Source organism: Apteryx rowi, unplaced genomic scaffold (assembly GCF_003343035.1).
Source record: "Apteryx rowi isolate R43461 unplaced genomic scaffold, aptRow1 scaffold_396, whole genome shotgun sequence".
NCBI lineage: Eukaryota > Metazoa > Chordata > Aves > Apterygiformes > Apterygidae > Apteryx > Apteryx rowi.
Window position 1 is genome coordinate 185,955 of NW_020450485.1, and position 18,543 is coordinate 204,497.

The 18,543-nt window shown below is 37.4% G+C and overlaps 1 protein-coding gene across 1 annotated transcript in view; it reads left to right on the forward strand.

The window, feature by feature from the left end:
• Positions 1–18,543, forward strand: part of OCA2 (OCA2 melanosomal transmembrane protein) — a 222,030-nt gene that overhangs the window by 73,079 nt on the left and 130,408 nt on the right. The window contains exons 7-9 of the mRNA XM_026074701.1: positions 6,409–6,566; positions 8,429–8,511; positions 8,867–9,020. Of these exons, the coding sequence (XP_025930486.1) occupies positions 6,409–6,566; positions 8,429–8,511; positions 8,867–9,020 (395 nt within the window). The remainder of the gene's footprint in view (positions 1–6,408; positions 6,567–8,428; positions 8,512–8,866; positions 9,021–18,543) is intronic.

An 18,543-nucleotide genomic window follows, 5' to 3' on the forward strand; every position in this document is an offset into this window, starting at 1 on the left:
ATTTACTTTAGTTGCTTTTCTTCCCATTATCTTCTGTCTCTTGTTTATAAGCCCACTTGTATCTCCCTTTGCTTTGACCATGTCCTTAGATACAAACCTGGCATGAAGCACTAAGGTGGGTTGCCTGCGGTTTCTGAAAACAACATGTAGCCTCCTGTGAATTGATAGAAGCTTTTTGAGTCTCTCAGATGTGTTTTAATACTGTTTTCTCTATTGGCACTAGATCCAAATTCAATGGATTTAGTATAATTTTCAAAGTAGTGGGGATATTGTGCCTTTTTTCACCACTTGCGATTTATTGACTTAAGTTCTAACAGTCAGTTCTCTAATACCAGAGAGAACTAGATTTATATTAGAGTCTGACTGGAGGACCCTCTGTTGCAGGAAGCAAGATTCAATGACCTTATTAGAGAAAATTTGTGAAACATTTTCAGATCTTTGCTGAAAGGCTGTATGTTAAGTAGGAAGCATCATAACTAATAAGATGATGTGCCTTTGGAAAGCAGATTTTCAAAACAGAAGAAAAAATATAGAGTCAGAATAAATCCCAACATTTCTTAGTTTAGTTACAAATACTTCTAAAACATTATTTTCTCTAACTGTTTGGCCATTCAAACTTTCAAGGAACCTCACTCCATTAACTGGATAACCACAGAAAGAATAAGAAGTAGTTCTTTACTTCACCCCTACTACGTAAGTTTTCAATTTTGAAGAATGTTCCGAAATGCTAAATATACTGTTTGTTCCTGTACTTCTCCTTGTAATGTGTTTCTAACAACTTCTGCCCAGACCTGAGTAAAATTTTTAATTTTACTCAAGCAGTGTGGAAGAGTCAGCTGGAACAGAACTGTGCACTAGCCTTTGGAATAGAGCTAGGCTTTCTGAAATTATAAAGTAATGGGGATTCATGGATGCTGATAAGGAATTATGCAATCAAACTGTGCACGAGCTCACTGTCATTTAAAGATATGTCTTTCTGATATAGTACCTTCTTTTCTTGCACTGCCTCTGGCATAATTATTCCTATTTCTACACTTCTCAATACTAGAAATGTTTGCTTTTCATAAGAAAAGGTATAACATCTTCTAGTACATTTCTAAGACAATAGGCTCACACCTAGCTCACTGAGCTGTGAATTTCCATTTTTACCCTATCCCTGACAAGTGTTTCAGTAACATTCTTGTTTGCTTCCCTTTCAAAAGCCTTTGCACTGTGCCAGTTCCCCCTATATGTGAGGGAGAATTTAGTCAGTCTAGGTGAAGGAATTTCATTTTCCTTTTTCAGACTGCTCATCAAAGCTTACCTCTCTTGTACCCAAAACCTGATAATAACTAGGGAGTGGATTGTGAATTTTTCCCAGATTGGCCAAGTATTTTGCATTTTTTTAATATATGTTTAAATCCTTTCAGTCCTGATCTGCTTGTTTGCTTTATCTGTTTGATATATCATCATAAACTTCTTGGAGTGAGGACTGATATTTAGCAAGGTACATATTTGCACAACACCTAATGTAAAGGGTTTCTTACTCACTTGCTCTTTAAGTGCCACCGCCAGAAAAAAAAAATTAATGAAAATACAACATCTCAAGTCAAGGCTGAATGGGTCTACAGTCAGTCCAATTCAGACAAAGTCAGAGATATCACACTGACCAGTCAGTGCCCATTTTTAGTGACTTACCTCCCTCCTCAGCAGATGCTCAGACTGATGCTCAGTCCAGAATTAAGAATGCAAATTCAGGAAGTAGTAGATGTATTGCAGTTGTAACAATATATTGAAACTTAAATTCTAAGGATATTTTTTTTCATTTTAGTTGAATTCAGTGGAACTTTTTAGAACAATTCCACATATTGATGGTGATGGGGGAGGCTATAGACCAAGAAGACATAAGATGGCTAAATGTGCTGACCTTATCATCAAATTCCTAACTGAAGCTGCATGAGTTTGAATGATGAGTGCAAATGGGCTAATTATGGAGCAAGAAAAGGTTACTAGGAAAACTTGTAATCATAATGCCAGGACCATCAGTGGTACTGAAAAATCATGTTTCCCAGTCCCTGAACCACAAGTATATATAGAAAAAGAGACTGTGATGCAGAGAATATACTCAGAATTTAATATATTTTTCTGACTCTGTGGAGGTCCTGAAAAGATAGGTTCTTCTCCCAGGGAGCATAAAGTAATTGAATGAATGAAACTACTTCTCTAATCCCTTTGAATTTATTCTATTTTGTTAACCTAGTCCTCTACTGTCAGATACTCCTCAGTCATTTTTCACTGCAGAACACATTTAAAAATCTCTTATATTTGTCGGTGCTGTTGGAACTGTACTAAGCATTTTGTCCTGCAGGCAGTGTTCAAGCTACTGAGTAGGTAGGTGAGGACCAGGACCACATGTAGAGGCAGCCAGTGAAGCAGAATCTGAAGACCTCGTTGAGAAAATGCTATACGAAAGAAGAGTTCATTAAGAACTCAGGAAAATTCTGCAACAGAGGGAGTGCATAGAGGAAGGGTGGGTTCCAGTGGAACCAGACTGCTGATGCTTTAAAAAGAAAAAAGAAAGCTATAGAGCATTCTTCAGATGGGGAAACCTAGCAGGTACAGAAGAACATGTGGTTCAGCATGGTGCACTGTGAAGGGACAAAGTAAAAACACCCTCACTATAGGGATGGGACAGCAATCTATAAGATTAAAAGAGAAAACTTCAAAGATCAGTGTAGAAATAACTTCAGTTAAGGACAATACATGAAAGTAAATACTAAGATACGGGTCAAATATATTTGTCTCTTTTAAAGTGTTGTTAGAAACTTAATAAACTAGCATGATTAACCTGGTCATAAGTCAGGATCAATGGCATAATAAGCACCTTGGAAACCTGGTGAAAGACAATCAGTGGACACAGGAATCTCAAAGTACGTTTCATAGTAGGTGGAGTAGGTGATGCAAGCAGATGTTAAAGAAAGCATGAAGTCAGCCATCTGCATGGAAGTGTGACAGATTATCTTTGTCAATCATGGCATTTCAGTTAGTACTTCATATACTGAATAAATGCCATGATGGAAGGTAAAGCAGGGACTCACTATTATTTAGGGTGTGACTCATCTCAGCTACCCCTGAGTTAGTCATCCTAGGCTCTCTTTATAGTTAACAGAGAGAATAGATGCTTTTAATGAGTTAGTCCTTTGATCTTAATGTGGTGGTCTAAAATCAGACAATGAATTACATCCTAAAAGCACCCTCTTTTCACTGATTTTAAAGGAAGAAGAGTAACTAACTCAGATACAGATGTCCACAGTGTAGAAATATAAATTTAGGTGAATGAATGACAATTTAAATGTTTAGTCACTGCATCCCATTCCATCATGTTATCTACATAAGCTACAAAAAAATAAATTGATGTGAGATGACTTTCAGACACCCTTCAAACCCTTCTAGGAGCAGCAAGTGAGAAAACCCAGAAGGGGAAAACAGCTCTTAGTTTAGTTCCGAGCTGTGGACCTGAACTGGTTCCAGATGTAAATATAGAAAGCCACTGTGTAATGTTGCACAAAGCATATACAAACCCAGATCCCTTGATAGAAGCAAAATAATTCACAGCAGTAATATAATTTCAAGAATGGAACTATATAAAAATGAGGCAGCTTAGCTGAAATGAAATAAAAAATGACAGCTCTGGCTGTAAATCTCCTCAGAGATATTTTTTTGCATTAAAGGCACATATTGGAGGCAACATTGTAAAAAAGGCTCAGGAAAGACCCAAAATCCCAGCATGGTTAAATTGCAGAGGAAGAGGCAATATTAGAAGTAAAAAGATAGTTCTCCCATAAGTTAAAGTCACATTTGAGTGATTAAAATAGAGAAGAGATCACATTCTGGCAATTTAAGCAAAATATAAAACTGAGATAAGGCAGAACAAAAGTATTCCGAAGAATAGCTTGGTAAAAAAATCTCATTTTGATTTATATAAGAGTGGCTGAAGTATTCCCCTGGTTTAGTTTGATTCTACCTTTCCTAAAGGCTGTGATCTGCTGCAGTATAACAACGGAATTATGACAGAGTCTCTAAATATTGTTTGGAGAAAGATAACTCTGAGGGGATTTCAGTGCCTCAATTCAGACCTTTGAATGATGTTCAGTTTCACTTGCAATCGAAGGAGAACCTTTTTTTTTTTTTTTTTTTGCTAGGGCTCTTTCTAGCAGTTTCATAAATGCATGGAAGGGAATGGGAAAAAACATCTGAAGTATCCTCATCTTTGTATGAAAAGCAGGAAGGAACCACTATTCTGCAAAATAAGGTTTCATTTTTTTCTCCTTTAATTTTAAGCATCCTTTGTAATAGCTCCTGAATGTGTCACCTGGGTAATTACAGGATTTATTTTAAAAGTATTGCTTAAAAGGGAGCTGCCATAATTATATGCACCTGAAGCTTTTGTAGACATAAATTATTGACTGCAGTCCTAATAAAATGCAGACTGTCAGAAGTGTCCCAAATCATTGGGTTAATGACTTCAGGTCAGCAGGCCTTTTAGAAGCTATAATTAATGTCTCTAGCTAAAGCTATAGCTGTAGTTCCAGTGGAGACTAATATCACTGTATTAGGACACGGAAAAACTGTGATGCTAAGTCACGCTTAAAACCTTCAGAAACTGTTGTAATTTATATTTACAGTTGCTAAGGCCTGTGTGGAAATTCTCTTGATTGGAATTGTTCTGATCTATTGCATCTGGTTTTTGTTTTTTTTTTAATCCTTTCCTGTGCAATTCGTTTAAGCAAATAGGTGCTTGAGGGGTTCATTGTTTAAGAATGGCATCACAGTGGCTATGCTGGTGATGGCTCTGCTCACTGTGCTAAGCAGGGTGGCATTTACATTGCTTCGCAATGCATGGGCCGGTCACACGCTGTTAGATCTGCTAGGATATATTTCGGGTGAGAGTGGGAGAGACATCTCTTGTCCAGATGCACTTTCCTGCTGGGAATGTGGAAAGATGCAACAATTCACTTCTAAAGCTGAAGGAACTCTGCATAATGTCACCAAGCCTTCCCTGCCAGAGGAGAGCATGGGCCTGGTCTGCCAGCGATGGCCTTACTGGGGCTCACTGGGAGACAGGATACAGCACTGTACTGAGTCCCGTCTAACTAATATTGGTTTTTTTCTAATATTGTTTTATTGCAATTATTGTTTTTTCTAATATTGTTTTTTTCATCTCCTGTAGAAATCTCTGAATTCTATGGGTGTTAATTCTATTCATTAAGCTTCTTTCTCAGAAGCTTCTACTAGGTAAATAATCTTGTACATTTTTTCCAGCCAATTTGCTCTTTGTAATATGCTCAGTTAAATGTCAGATGTTAAGATCCTTAAGACACTCCAGGATGTGCTTATGTCACGTGATTTCAACAGCACATATATATGTAAAATCAAGTCTTTTCTTTCCTGTCTTAGCAAAATTTTTTTGTTGGTGATGCCTTAACTTTCTATCTGGCCACAGACAGTAACAAAAGAATTGCAAAGTCATTCTGTTATAGTAACCGAACAATCAAGAAGGGGTTAAAAACTCAGGCTTTCCCTTTTCAAACCCACACTGATGCTTCTTTCTCAGCCATGCCAGAAATGGACTTCTAGCACTGCAGAGTTTAAACAATCCTTGAGGCATTGGAACTAATAGAGCCAGGCTTCCAATGGATTTGTGTATCACGGTTGCCTGAATTTTTAAATATTTTTTACTAGGAATGTAGATTGACCACACCTCATGCTAGATATCTGATAGAGGGGAAAAAAAAGGAAGAAAAGGGAGGCTGGGGGAGAAGGAGATCATGAGTACTGGGAGAAGCTTGAATATGCACCTTTTGGATGTTAGAAAACTTGTGAATGAGAGAAATCTCAACCAAAAAGGAAATTTGCCTAGCATGAATAGGCCATTCATTCTGGCTTAGTTTTTCCTGTAGTTGCAGCTTCCACAATGTTTTCAGAAACCTGTATGAATTCTGTAATGTTTAAGTTGCTGAGCTAATGATACAGCCTTTTATCTAGTACAGGCACTTAAACAGTCTTACTTTTCTGTATCTCTGTGGATTTTCGTAAACTATTTTGGAGCATCTACAGTGTCAGCTGTAGATCTACATCTACATCTACAGTGTCAGCTGAAACTGTGAGCGATCTCAAAAGCCATTAGGAAGGGACGGATGTATTTAGTGTGATGCTGCATGTCCTGTTTTCTTAGGAAGCCAGGCTAAAATAGTGGTAGTTGGTGAGGAAACAAACATCTATTTTGTTCTTTGAATAAATCTAAACATTTTAAGTGAGCAATATGTTTTCAATACAAGTTGACTAATTTCTGGTTTTTTTTCCCTAGAATTTGTGTAGTCTTATGCTTGTTTTTACTGGAAGTTTATACCTTAACAACTTTATTGACAGCTATGAATCTTACAGATTTTCATGATTCTGCCCTGATGAAGTTAGATATAGGAGGCCCTTTTGTAGCAGATGTAGCTGACCAGCAAACAGAGGAATACGTTGTAGTACAAATCAGCCAGACTGAAGATGCTGGATCAAGAAGGAGACGCCAGCAGCAGGTGATGGTCTTCAAATTTTCTTTCACTCTTTCTGAGATGTGCTTTATTACTTGTATCTCCATTACCACTGGGTGGGTTAGCAGGTCGTGCTTTTCCCTGATGTGAAATGTATATCAATGTCAGCTTTAGAAACAATATTAGGATAATAGTGAAGCTGCATTTTCTTTCATCTTTGTAAGACTCACTTTAGCTTCCTGTATCAAAATTTTATTAAACTTATGCCTCTGGCCTCACACTTAGCATAGAGGTTCTTGTATTCAGAATTGGCAAAGTTTCAAAAGTCTTTTTGAAAGGAAAAAGCAAGTGTAAAGTGCCTTTTTGCACTCACTGAAATACATTTTCACATTTTGGTGCAATGTTTTTTTTCTCAAACATGTCACACTAAATGGCTTTATTTCTCTTAAGGCTTTTTTTATTGTTCATGTTGTTTGCAACAACTTCCTGCTGCTCTCTCCCAGAGAATTCAGTGAAGGAGGAAGATCTTTTATGATGTGTCATTGTGTATCACTGAAAAATGAAAGTAAGCTTCATCATTGAATAAATAACATTTTGACACACAAACAACTGCCTCTGATTCTGTATTTGTGAATTGGCCTGTTTATACCAGTGACAGCAGAGCTGAACAATGTCAGTAGTATTCCCACTTACACTGCCTACAGCACAAGAACAGTCCCACAGCTCAGCAAACAGTACTGTAATGGCAATTATTTTCTTAAACCACCTATCCCACTGATGAGAAAACAGCTCTAAGTTGTGCTGGTGGTAGCGATCCCCAGGGATCCTCGAGCTGCTGTGTGATAGCCAGAGTACAGTTTGCTCCAGCAACCCACCACCTGCTGACACACCGGCGGCGGGTCCTCCCACAATCAAAGGAATAGCTAGCTGAAATAATCTACCCTGTTTGTATGGAACTCAAATATTTCTTTTCATCATATGTTCTAAGTTAGCGAGTCAAGCTGTTTTTCTGTACTTTGTAGGATATGGGGTCAGGACAGGAATGGGAATTTAGGCTACAATTAACTGAGTTTAAAGTATCTCTAAGTTCCTTTTCATTAAAAAAGATACTGTCTCTGGATCTACATTTGAAGACCATATGTGGCTAAACTTGCCTGAATAGAGTGTATAGTAAGTAAGTGTAAAGTTTCAGAAAGTTTTTTTTTTCTTTTTTGCATGAAGAGCAAATTTTACCATCTGCTCATCTTAATGTCTAGGGGTAGGAGGCTGCTTCTGGACCTCTCATCCTCTGTACCTCATGTATGTTATCTTTTTCCCAGGCAGTCTTTGGGAATGAACCATATTGTTGTCTCTGAGAGTAAATCTCCCTGCAGTTTAGAGGACAGGTCAGTCAAGGGATGGCTGCCTGCAGGAGGACGGTGGAGACTTCACCATCTTTGGCTGTGTTCCCCTACACAGTCCTCTAACATTCTCCTGGCAGGTCTCCCCCTCAAACGTGCCAAGGCAAGCAAAAGAGTGTCTTCAGCATCATGCTATAAAAGCACCACTCTAATGGGCTTTAACTCCCTTTTTTCCAAGCAATTTGAATTTAAGAAGAAATATCTTGAGGTCACAGGGGCACCACACAGAGACCAAAGGAGACTTGGGCTAAGGGCTATACAGTTTGCGGCACTGTTCAAAGAGAGCTGTGCAGACACCAGTGACTCTGCACCTGCGTGCTTCTGACATACCTACTCAGGTAGAAGGGGTTTAAGCTGGTATGTGTGGAAATGTTTGTCCACAAACATTTCTCCTAAAGGCATAGAAGATAGAAAAAAAGAGGTTTAAAAAAAAAACAACAACAGAACAGAGCCATATATCACTTTTGATAATTTTTATTAATATTACCAAATTTTACTCTATTGCAGGTTGTATACAACTGGTCACTACCCTTAAGTTCAAGAAGAAATCAGCAAATCATCACAACTAGAACCTTTGAGATACTAAACAGGTTGGCTAACAGACTGGAAAATGATCCATTGAAATAGTAGTTTACATAGATGTGACTGCAACGGGAAAAGAAAATATTTTAAAAAGAGCCTATCACTGCCTTCTTCAGAGGGACAGTGAAGCATGACTCTTCCTTTGATTTTTAAATGTATTTCCAAGACTGGTTTGTACTTGAGTTACATTCCAGAGAATGCTATCTAGAGGGGTAGAGTTAAAATATTTGAAAAAGTTGCTTGCAATTTAAAAAATATAAGACAAACAAATATATGTATATTTATTTAATAAGAATTAGTGCATAAATAAAACTAATGGTGTTTTATTTCATAAGGAAGCAAAATTTCCCTTTCTTTCTCCAGAGGCACCATCTTCGTAAACATTCAAGCTTTCCTACCGGAGCCTGGGAGTGTTCCTCTCTCTGTGAAGTATCAATACCTGCATGCAAATATAGAGGCACAAGTAACAATTGCATCCATCATCTTAGTAGGTGTCTATGTCCTGATCATACTGGAAGTAAGTCATGTTTTGTGCTTTGATTTTAATTTTTCCCTTCATTGTAAATGCAACAGGGAATGGTATCATCCTGGGACTTTAATATACTGTCTGAATCCTTACTGTACCATCAGCGCTGCTAAGAGCATGAACAAAGTTCTCAGAGATGCTTGAGGAAATTGTCCTGAATTGTAACTGATTCTATTATACTAACATTAGAACAGTTCTCGAGTATTTTTCTATTAGGCCCTCTTAGTGTTTTTGTATTTTTAATAGGATTATAGCTTGGCTGTGGGAGTAAAGATAAAGCTTGGTTAAAAAAGGTGGGGAAAGTCTTGGCTTAAAAACTAATCAAATTAGCTGACAAATGTGTAAAAGCAAAAAATGCTTTCATTTTTCCTTTTTCTATGACACTTCAAAAGCAAACTATAAATTTAGTGTACTTATTAAAAGGTTAAACTGAACACACTTTTTAATATGAGGGACATTTAGAAGTTCTCTTCCTGTATTCTTTAAAGAGGAAGTAGAGTCCGAGTTAACATGAAGCAGTCAAGGGACAATGAACTTTAAACATATATTGCAACTTCATTTCAAAGCCTTGAGGTATCATACCTAACTAAAATGCCGCACATCAGTACTAAAGGTGGAAAACATGTCAGAAATAGCACAGGGCTCCAACAGACTTCTTTGAACCAAAAGCAATTACTATCTGATTATCTTAAAATAAGCAGGAGATAGAGGGGCCCACCTCTTTTTTATTCATGTGAGTACACACAGCCTCAATAAATTGTCTCAGTTGAATTGCATCTGATTTACTAGTATGAAACAGAGAAGTGACTCAAGTCTACAAGGTGCCTCATAATAACTATGTCTAGCATGCTCATTATTCTTCTGTATCCCTTGTGTCCTTTGAGCTTTTCATTCTGTTACCCACTGAAATGGTAAATAAGATAGTCGAACACCTCCTAATCAAATGTCAATAATAGATACATGCAACATGACAGATGCTTTAGACATTTAGATTACATGGTTCAGGAATGGTGATTTATTTATGAGGCTAAAACTGGCTCTATGTACTTTATAAATGGGTGAAGAGATAAAATATTAAGTGGGAAGGGGGACTGGATTGGATTTTGATTTAAATTTATGTAGGCATGCAGCACAACACCAAAATAATCTTAATACTTTTTAATGCAGCTTTTATTTTCAAATAAACTATGCAATTCTTTAGCAGTTGCAAAAACATCAGGTTTTTAATGTATGTAATGGCTGAGCTTTCACGTTTGCATCATAGAAAACCACTTTGGAGCAATTCACGCACCAAGGGAACTATAGGCTTGAAACTAAAAAGCAAAACCAAAGAAAGCATACATTTTCCTTTTGTTTTTTAAAAAAACCTTTAAAATAGCTCATTGGTTTATTGTTTCTGTGAAAGAATCAAGGAAAAATTTCTGTTGTGAGAAGCATTTTTTCTGCAATTTGAAGGGTAGAAATAGATCTTGTATGTTTATTTTCTTTTAAAGATCTTCATAAGTAATCTTTGACTGAATTTTAAAATGTGTAGTCACCTGTTGCACGATGATTTTGGCTGTTTTTTCCATAATAGTTGTACAAATGGCAAACATTACAACTAGAGTAACTTTTAAACTATAAATATATAAGCTGACGATAACTAATATTGAAACAAAGCTTGACTGTTGTTTGACTCCCTCATGGATCCCTTCCATGACATAGATGTTAATATTGTTAGAATATGTAACAGTGGCCCACCTTATGTTCAGTATTTAAAACTTAAGTTGCCTGAAGTCCTGATTTCTCGAAACATAGCACTCTGCTATCCCATTATTAGTTATCGCTGTCACAGAAATCAATTGCTGGTGTTGCTGCGGGACTGATCTCTCATTGTTTTTCATCTTCTGTGCTGCTGCTCCTCTTCTTTTATCAGTCTTTTATATTTTTCTGTTTTACTCACTATCATTAGCAATACAGGGCCAGCGTCAGACAGTGTGGACACCCAAGCAAGTTTTAGAGCTGTGTGTTCGCATTGTCTTATAATGATGAAGAAAGAGGAAGCATTTTATCTGTTACAGCTCACAAGAGCCAGCCCAAGGCATGCCTCTCACTCCTCCTGCACAGTCCTTTTTCCCCAAACAGGAACCCCAGATCTTGTGCCTGTGACCTCTGCAACTCCATACTCTTCATCTTTTAATCCTTCCCTCCCGTTCTCCACATGCCCTTTGCTACCTCAGTCACTGCAAGCAGTAGAGCAAGCTGCAAGAGTTTCCGCCTCCTGCAGATATGGGAACAGATTATGGGAAGTGCGCTGATGAAGTAAGAGATTTCAGATTGAAAAATGAAATATATCTGTTGTAAAATATCTTCTCCTCCACACTCATACCAGTGTAAAGATACAGGGCAAATTCTGTCCTGAAGCAGGCGTTTACATATATGTCATCATCAAATTTCTAGGAGCACAATGCATGTCAAGTACCAGTCCTTGTGGGTGGCAGAAGTCCTACTGTCTCAAGATGTTCTGTTCTTCAGAAGACATGTTTAGCCTTTGAATCTAGTTTCTTCAGGCATGTGTTTTAAGTTTTATTTCTTTTAAGATGGCAATCAGTGATTACATGTTATATATATCATAAAATAAAAATATCTTTCCTGTAAAATTCCCCTTCTTCCTCTTTGTTTTCTAATAATTTCTTTCATGTGCTTAACACAAATATGCATGTTGCCTTCGTTCACTGTGCTATTCTCACCCTGAAAGTCTTGGTATATTGCCCTTAATTCTCTTTATGTGGACATCTCTTACTTACCTTTTCTGTCTGAAATCCTTTTTTTTCTTTTTTTTCATGTACCCATCCTTTCCTTCAGTAGCTTGCCATTGATTCTCCTGAAACTGATTTTTCTTCAAATATAGATCTGTTACCTCTTTACAGTCTTCTATTCCCTCCTACTCTCCTGGAAAAGAAAGGAGAAAAACCCTGTTTCTTTGTGGTGTTTTTTGAATTAAACTAGAAGGATATGCTATTTTATAGACTTGCTGAAACCAATGAAGTATTTGGTTTTGTTCTGGGAAGCCTTCATGGCACAGAAAATTAAATGAAGTGTACGTTTAAAAAAGAAAGGCGTGTGTCAGATTTACCTTTATTGATCTCAGCTCTACCATTTAACCCTTCAGGATTACTGAGGAATGTAGATAAGATGGGCTATAAATATGTTTTCACATTGGTCTATGGAGACATCTGGCATAAGGTGCAGATGTTGAGAGTTTTGCATTGATGTTGATTTGATATACTGAATTAGTTCACAATATATTTCAAGACAGACTCTTTTTAGTCTTGATGCTCAAAATGTGTTGCTTCTTTTGACTGAGAATTTGAAGAAAAATTCTAACCAAAAATCTTAGAAAATTTACTGTTTGAATTCCCAGCTGAAAGAACGAAGATGCCTGGAGCAGAAAAATACGTTGTCTGTGCCTTCTTTGATTTCCATTCTTTTTCCAGGAAAGCCCTTTTCTATGTATATAACTAAAACAATTATTTAAACCCTATTCACTCAAATTCAATAAGCAGTGGTATATGATTGCTTCTGGTTGTACAGCATGATCAGGGAAAATGGCATGGATAAAATCTCTTTGTTCCCACTTTGCAATATATTAAGATACCTTTGACTTCTCCCCCTTTTCCTTTATATGTGTACATGGCTAATGGGATAATATGCTGGTTATCTTGAAAATAAATGTATCTACCTATCTACATCTTAAAATATTTGTCAATGTTATAAAAAATTATTGATATTTGGGAAAGTTTCTTGAATTAATAAAGCTCTTATTAGTATTTATTAACTGCATATTGTGGCTACACTGGAGCTGTATCAAATAAAAATATGTAAGAAGGTATGTGTAACTTAGGTATTTATTGTTAAAAAAGAGATCATTAACTTGAATGAATTATTAATTGTGTGCCCTTATGCAAAATTTTTCTTTAATAATATATTTGTTTTCCATTGTGGATTAAAATGGAGTGTTAACTGTTTATGGTATTTAAATTTGCCGAAAGAAACAAATATGAAAGTAATTGCCTTTTAAAAAATATTTTACAAAAGATTTTCTCTAATTAGAAATAAAATGCAGAATAACAGTCATTTTATTAAATAAAAAAAAGATATTAGATACCAACAGCACATCAAATGGCAGATAAATGATATCAGCAGGTATTTGAAATTCTGTGAGAGCCTCCATAGGACTTGTTTTATCAAAGGAGCTATGATCTAGTTTTACATCCTGTCCTGTAAGTAACCCTAAAAAAGATCTTGCAGCATCTTTCAAATTACTTTTTAATGATCTGACATCTTGAATAACATTTACATGTCTGTATTTCTCCTTAAAACACTAATATGAAAGTGCAAGATCTGGCCTTAAAAGCTCTAGCTTTTTACTTTGTGAAGTATGGACTTATAATAACAATTTTTATTACTTTAGTGGAAATGGAGAGTGTCACTCTCTTTCCATATTACGTTTCCATTATTAACTATTTTAAATTATGAATAAGCATCCCTTAAGTTTAATTTCTTTAATTCAAAGTAGAGTGATTTTTAATAGCCTCTAACCAGCAGAAATTAGTTATATACAGTAAAATTTTTACAGATTATAGTATGTGGTTTATTCTGACCATTTGTCTTGCACTGTGGGCTGGCTGAGCCAATGTATCCTTGCAGGAAGCATTTTTGCAAATGAAATATGATGTTTGTTATTACTACAGTCTACGCTCACACAGTCCACTTTTTGCTTATTTCCAGTAGTGTCGCTATTTATTTGCACAGGGAAAATTATGCAGCAGAGAGGGAACGGGAAAACAAAAGACAATATTCATTTGTATACAAAACGTAATACTGAGTGATTGCAACAGGATGATCTTGAGGGAGAATTTTTCCAATGAGTAAAGTTGTAGAAACCAATGATCAGCTTGCTGTCAGCCATGCTGACATGGTTTCTCACTTCCCATCCATTCTCATATTGATTTTTATTTAAATACAGACAGAGAAGAGGGTGGATTAGAGTGTTCCCACCTCCACATTTATTCTGGCAAAAGATTGGTAGCAAATGGACAGAAGAAAATCCATAGCCTCTATTGGAAAAGACAGTGTGAAAAAGAAAATCATAGCTGCTGCTCTCCCTGGCCTTTGTGGGAAAGAAAATATCCCTGCTGCTTTTATTTCCAGTCATGCTATGATGGAAGAATTATGAAGAGGAATTAAAACAGTGCTTTAGCTGCTGGCAGAAAATTAGGGGCAGATTATCAGTACCAACCATCTTCTCTCTTTGGCGAAGAGTCTGAGCCGTATTTCACAGGGCAAGATAAAAGATCGCCCTTGTCCACCCTCCTGTCTGGTGGTGGAAAGGAGTGAAAGAGCACAAGATTAGGGCAGATCCGGAAGGCCAGTGTTCCGRCGTGTGCCGGCCAGCTTCCAGCAGGGCAGACATGCTTTCCTGAGCCAGAGCTAGTGAGCGCTTTTCCTTCCTTGAGAGACTGCTCCTCCTGGTTGGAGAACAGAAGAGACCATCTTGATTATCTCCATCACCTGCTATGGAAATGGAACCAAGAGCTGGAGCCAGAGCCCAGAGACTGAACTCCCCAGCTCTAGGCAGGCATCACAGCCTCTAGGTTGCAGACTCCGTCGGTTGCATGGAGTCGGAATCCAGCATGGTGCAACCTAAAATATGAAATCCAGGAGAAAAATCTAGCTTGAAAGCATTCCTTCTGTTAAATACCCCCATCCTCCTTCTATAGTGGGTAAGAGGCATTTTAGAATTCATAGGCCATTTGCTATGTTTAATTTGGCACAGGTTGGAAAACCAGCTCCCTCTGGCTGCATCCTTCCCGGACAGCACATAGCTGTGGGTCTCTTTTGATGTCTCCATGACCCTAAGGCATCATTACTATTTAAATGTCTTCTTTCTTTCTCTTTCCTTCTTTCTTTCTTTCTCTTTCCTTCTTTCTTTCTTTCTTTCTTTCTTTTTCTTTCTTTCTTTCTCTCTCTCTCTCTTTCTCTCTCTCTCTCTTTCCCTTCCTTCCTTCCTTCCTTTTCACAGCTCAAAATGTGCAATATGATGAGGACTGTCTTGCAGTCCACACAAGTAATGTTTCTAAGACATGAAACTGAGGGTGGACATGGGGAATGCCATCAAGGCATGTGGGGGTGCTGGAGGTGGCAAAGCCTGCTGAGATAGGTGCTGGAGGACTGTGTAGAGCAAGGAGACTCTGACACGGGACAGATCCATCTGTCCTGTCCCCTAGAGTGAATTATTCCCAAAACTGTGCCATAGATGTTCTCCCACAGAGTTGCAGAGGCCCAAAATAAAGCCTGGGACCAAGCAAGTAATTAAGCAGTGTGGAATATCAGTGCTTAGAGTCATTCCTTGCCTTTTTTTGTTTTGGGGAGGATGAGGAGACCTCTGCGCATTTGGAGAGACTCAAAATGACCTTAATGCTCTAAAGGAGCATTACATGTTGCTCCTTATATGAGGAACAGTGGATCAGTACAGATGAGGTGCCAGGATTCCTACCACTTGGGTAGAGCAGAGACACTGCCAGCAAAGAGGAGCCAGAACCAGTTAGACAAACTACAGCTATCTTTTAGCTGCTTGTCACTGCAACTAAGGAAATGTAAATGAAGCAAAGACAAAAACAGGAAAAGTTTAAATTCAAACAAAAATATAATAGAGCAATAACCAAAATCCTCAGCATGATCCTAGCTTGACATGTTGTAAGAATGCTTTTGTTAATGCTATTATTAATCCAATATGAATGCTGATTTTATACCCGTTATTGCCTAATTGTTTAATCTATTTTGGTAGAAGTCTGTCTCTGCTGAGTGTGTGTGTGTGTGCTTTAAAGAAAAATATCTTCTCTTAGATGTTATGGTACTTCTGTAGCATGTAAATTGGCCTTAATTAAGAACTTAATAGTAAAAAATTGCCACTGGATGGTGCTGCTTGCTACTCTAAGGACTAGATGAGATTGTCAGCTCTAAAAGATGCTGTTATCCAGGCTTCACTTCTCGCAGAATGCTATTTTTTCTATAATAATGAGTGATATTTTCAACACTTTGTGTAAAACTAATTTCCAGATGTCCATTTTCTATTCTCTATTGCCTTTTAAGACTAATTTTGAGCTGTATTTGGTGAATTTGTGAAAGACTGTCAAGCACAAATGTGCTGCCCTGCCTTGCATACTATGTATGTTGTTTTTTTCTGTTTGAGACAGGCAATAGAACATTAAATTAGCTTAATTGAATGCTGCTGTTCAGCTTCTATCCTGCCTAAGGCAACCAAAGGGGTAGAGAGCCATGATGTCTTAAAATTTAAACAAGGTGCTAGAACACACATATATTTCTAATGCATACAAATGGGGAAAAGAGCCACTCAGCTTCTTTTTGAGGCCTCAAATGATGTCTTCCTTCAGCAAGAGCAAGGGCAAAAAGAAATAAACAACCAAGACAGAGAAAATGTAAGGGGGAGACTTGGAGGGAGATTTGATGGAACAATCTAAAGAGAAAAAATGCTGGAGATGAGAACTGGAGTGAGAAAGAGAGGAGACATCAGGGACAAAAGATTTGCCAGAGATGCTCCTGATTAGAGCAGATAGTTCACTGGGAAAGTAATTTGGGTGCTGCTGTTTGCCATAGTGTTTATAGTGCAAGGCTGTAATTCTGTTTGGTCATATTATGCTACTGTTAAAGGTGACTAACAAAGATTCAGAAAGGGAAACTAAAATAGGTTTGTGCCTCGCTTTCTTGACTTGCTCTGTGTAAATTTCTTGACATTACACATTCACAATCTTGTTAGTCTTGCGGACACTGAGAAAAATGGTGAAATATAGCTGGTGGTATCTTCTTCAGTTTCCAGAATTCTTGGTTGTTTTCTGATGGGAAACAGCAAATGTTCCCAAACTGCAAAGGCTTTTCCAGACTGAAAAATTGCTTCCAGGGCAGCCTGTTGATATCCAGCAACTTTGGTCACAGCAGCCCACAGTAGCAGTCTTACATGACAACATTAGTTCTTTAGTGGCTCATGACTTGATCTCTGTACTTTACTCATATAACAAATGTTTTTTGTACCTAAAATATTACAGGAGTGAGACTCATAGGCACATAAAAATGGTCTTTATGCTGGCTTTCCACAGGGCTCTGCTTTCTATTAATCCCAGCTGACTCAAGTCCCAGATTTACAGAGCCTCAGCCCATTTATATGTGTGTGCCTCTGTCCATTTTCTCATCAAGATAGAAGTCCAAATTTATAGCAAATAACAATGATACACTTGTTAAATTTGACTCTGAGAGGCTCACAGTCAGATGTGGTCCGATTTTCCCTTCCAAAGTTTCCTGGGGATGTATAAAAATAATCTTTTTATATCAGAGCTATCTTAACAGGTAAAGGCTGGAAAACACCCACTGGTAGCTGTAATTATATAGGCATGACAGATGCCTCTTTTTGTATTCTGTATGAATCAGAGAGAAATCTTACTATGTACAGTGCTATACCCTTCCATCTCCAGTTCTCATTGGCAATATTCTGAGCTGGGAGATTATTTGCAAAACCAGACTGTAGCAGTCAAGCATCTATTTTAACCCTCATGATATAGGAATAAACCCTCTTCTGGATCCTCTGGCCAACATTTGTACAAATGTCATTTCCCTTCTTTCTGTGGACTTTACTGTTTTCTCTACCTTTGCTTTTTCTCTAGGTCCTCTGAGGCATAAAATGTAATTTTCAGATACAATCTTGTTCACGTCACACAGTAATGATATGTTTACCCTTGCATTACCAGAGGGCTACTTTAAACTAGTTAGTTCAATGTCCAGTTTTCTGTAAGAACAGCAAGCAGTGAGGTTATTGAAGAAGAAATCTCATAGACAATTAAAAGACTGAAAGCTGTTCATTCAAATTCTTTGATGATGAATAACAAATAACTTTGCAAGATCCAGGACTGGCTTATACATTTTCTGTATTGAAGAGGGGAATGAATTAATCGAATAATTTATTCACAGAACATAATCTGATCTCTTTCAGTCTCTCTCTCCTCTCTTTCTTTGCACTGCTATTTACATGTAGAAAAAAATGATGTCAACTGGTGAAATTTAATCATAGAATTGTGGGGCTACCTTTTCTAGACAAAAGCAAAAAATTATCCCTACTTTGTATTTCTTGGCTTCGTGAGTGAACATACCATAAGGGTAAAAGTGAACCAATACAGGCATTAAATTATCTTGGATGCCATATAACATTACTTTTTATCACCTGCTATTTAAGATAATCATCTTGAGTAACGTTATCTTGTATTTCCAATAATTGCATTAGGAAGTGGCAAAATGCTGCCTTCTATGCCTTTCCCTTAAGGCAGGGATTTTTATACCATGAATCTCTCCACTGACATTGAATCAGAACAAGTAATTTGGCACACTGTCTGAGTGAAAATGGATATTATAGCAGAATGTCATAGATCAGTGCTTTCTTACTTTGGGGTTGTGCAGACATTCTTCA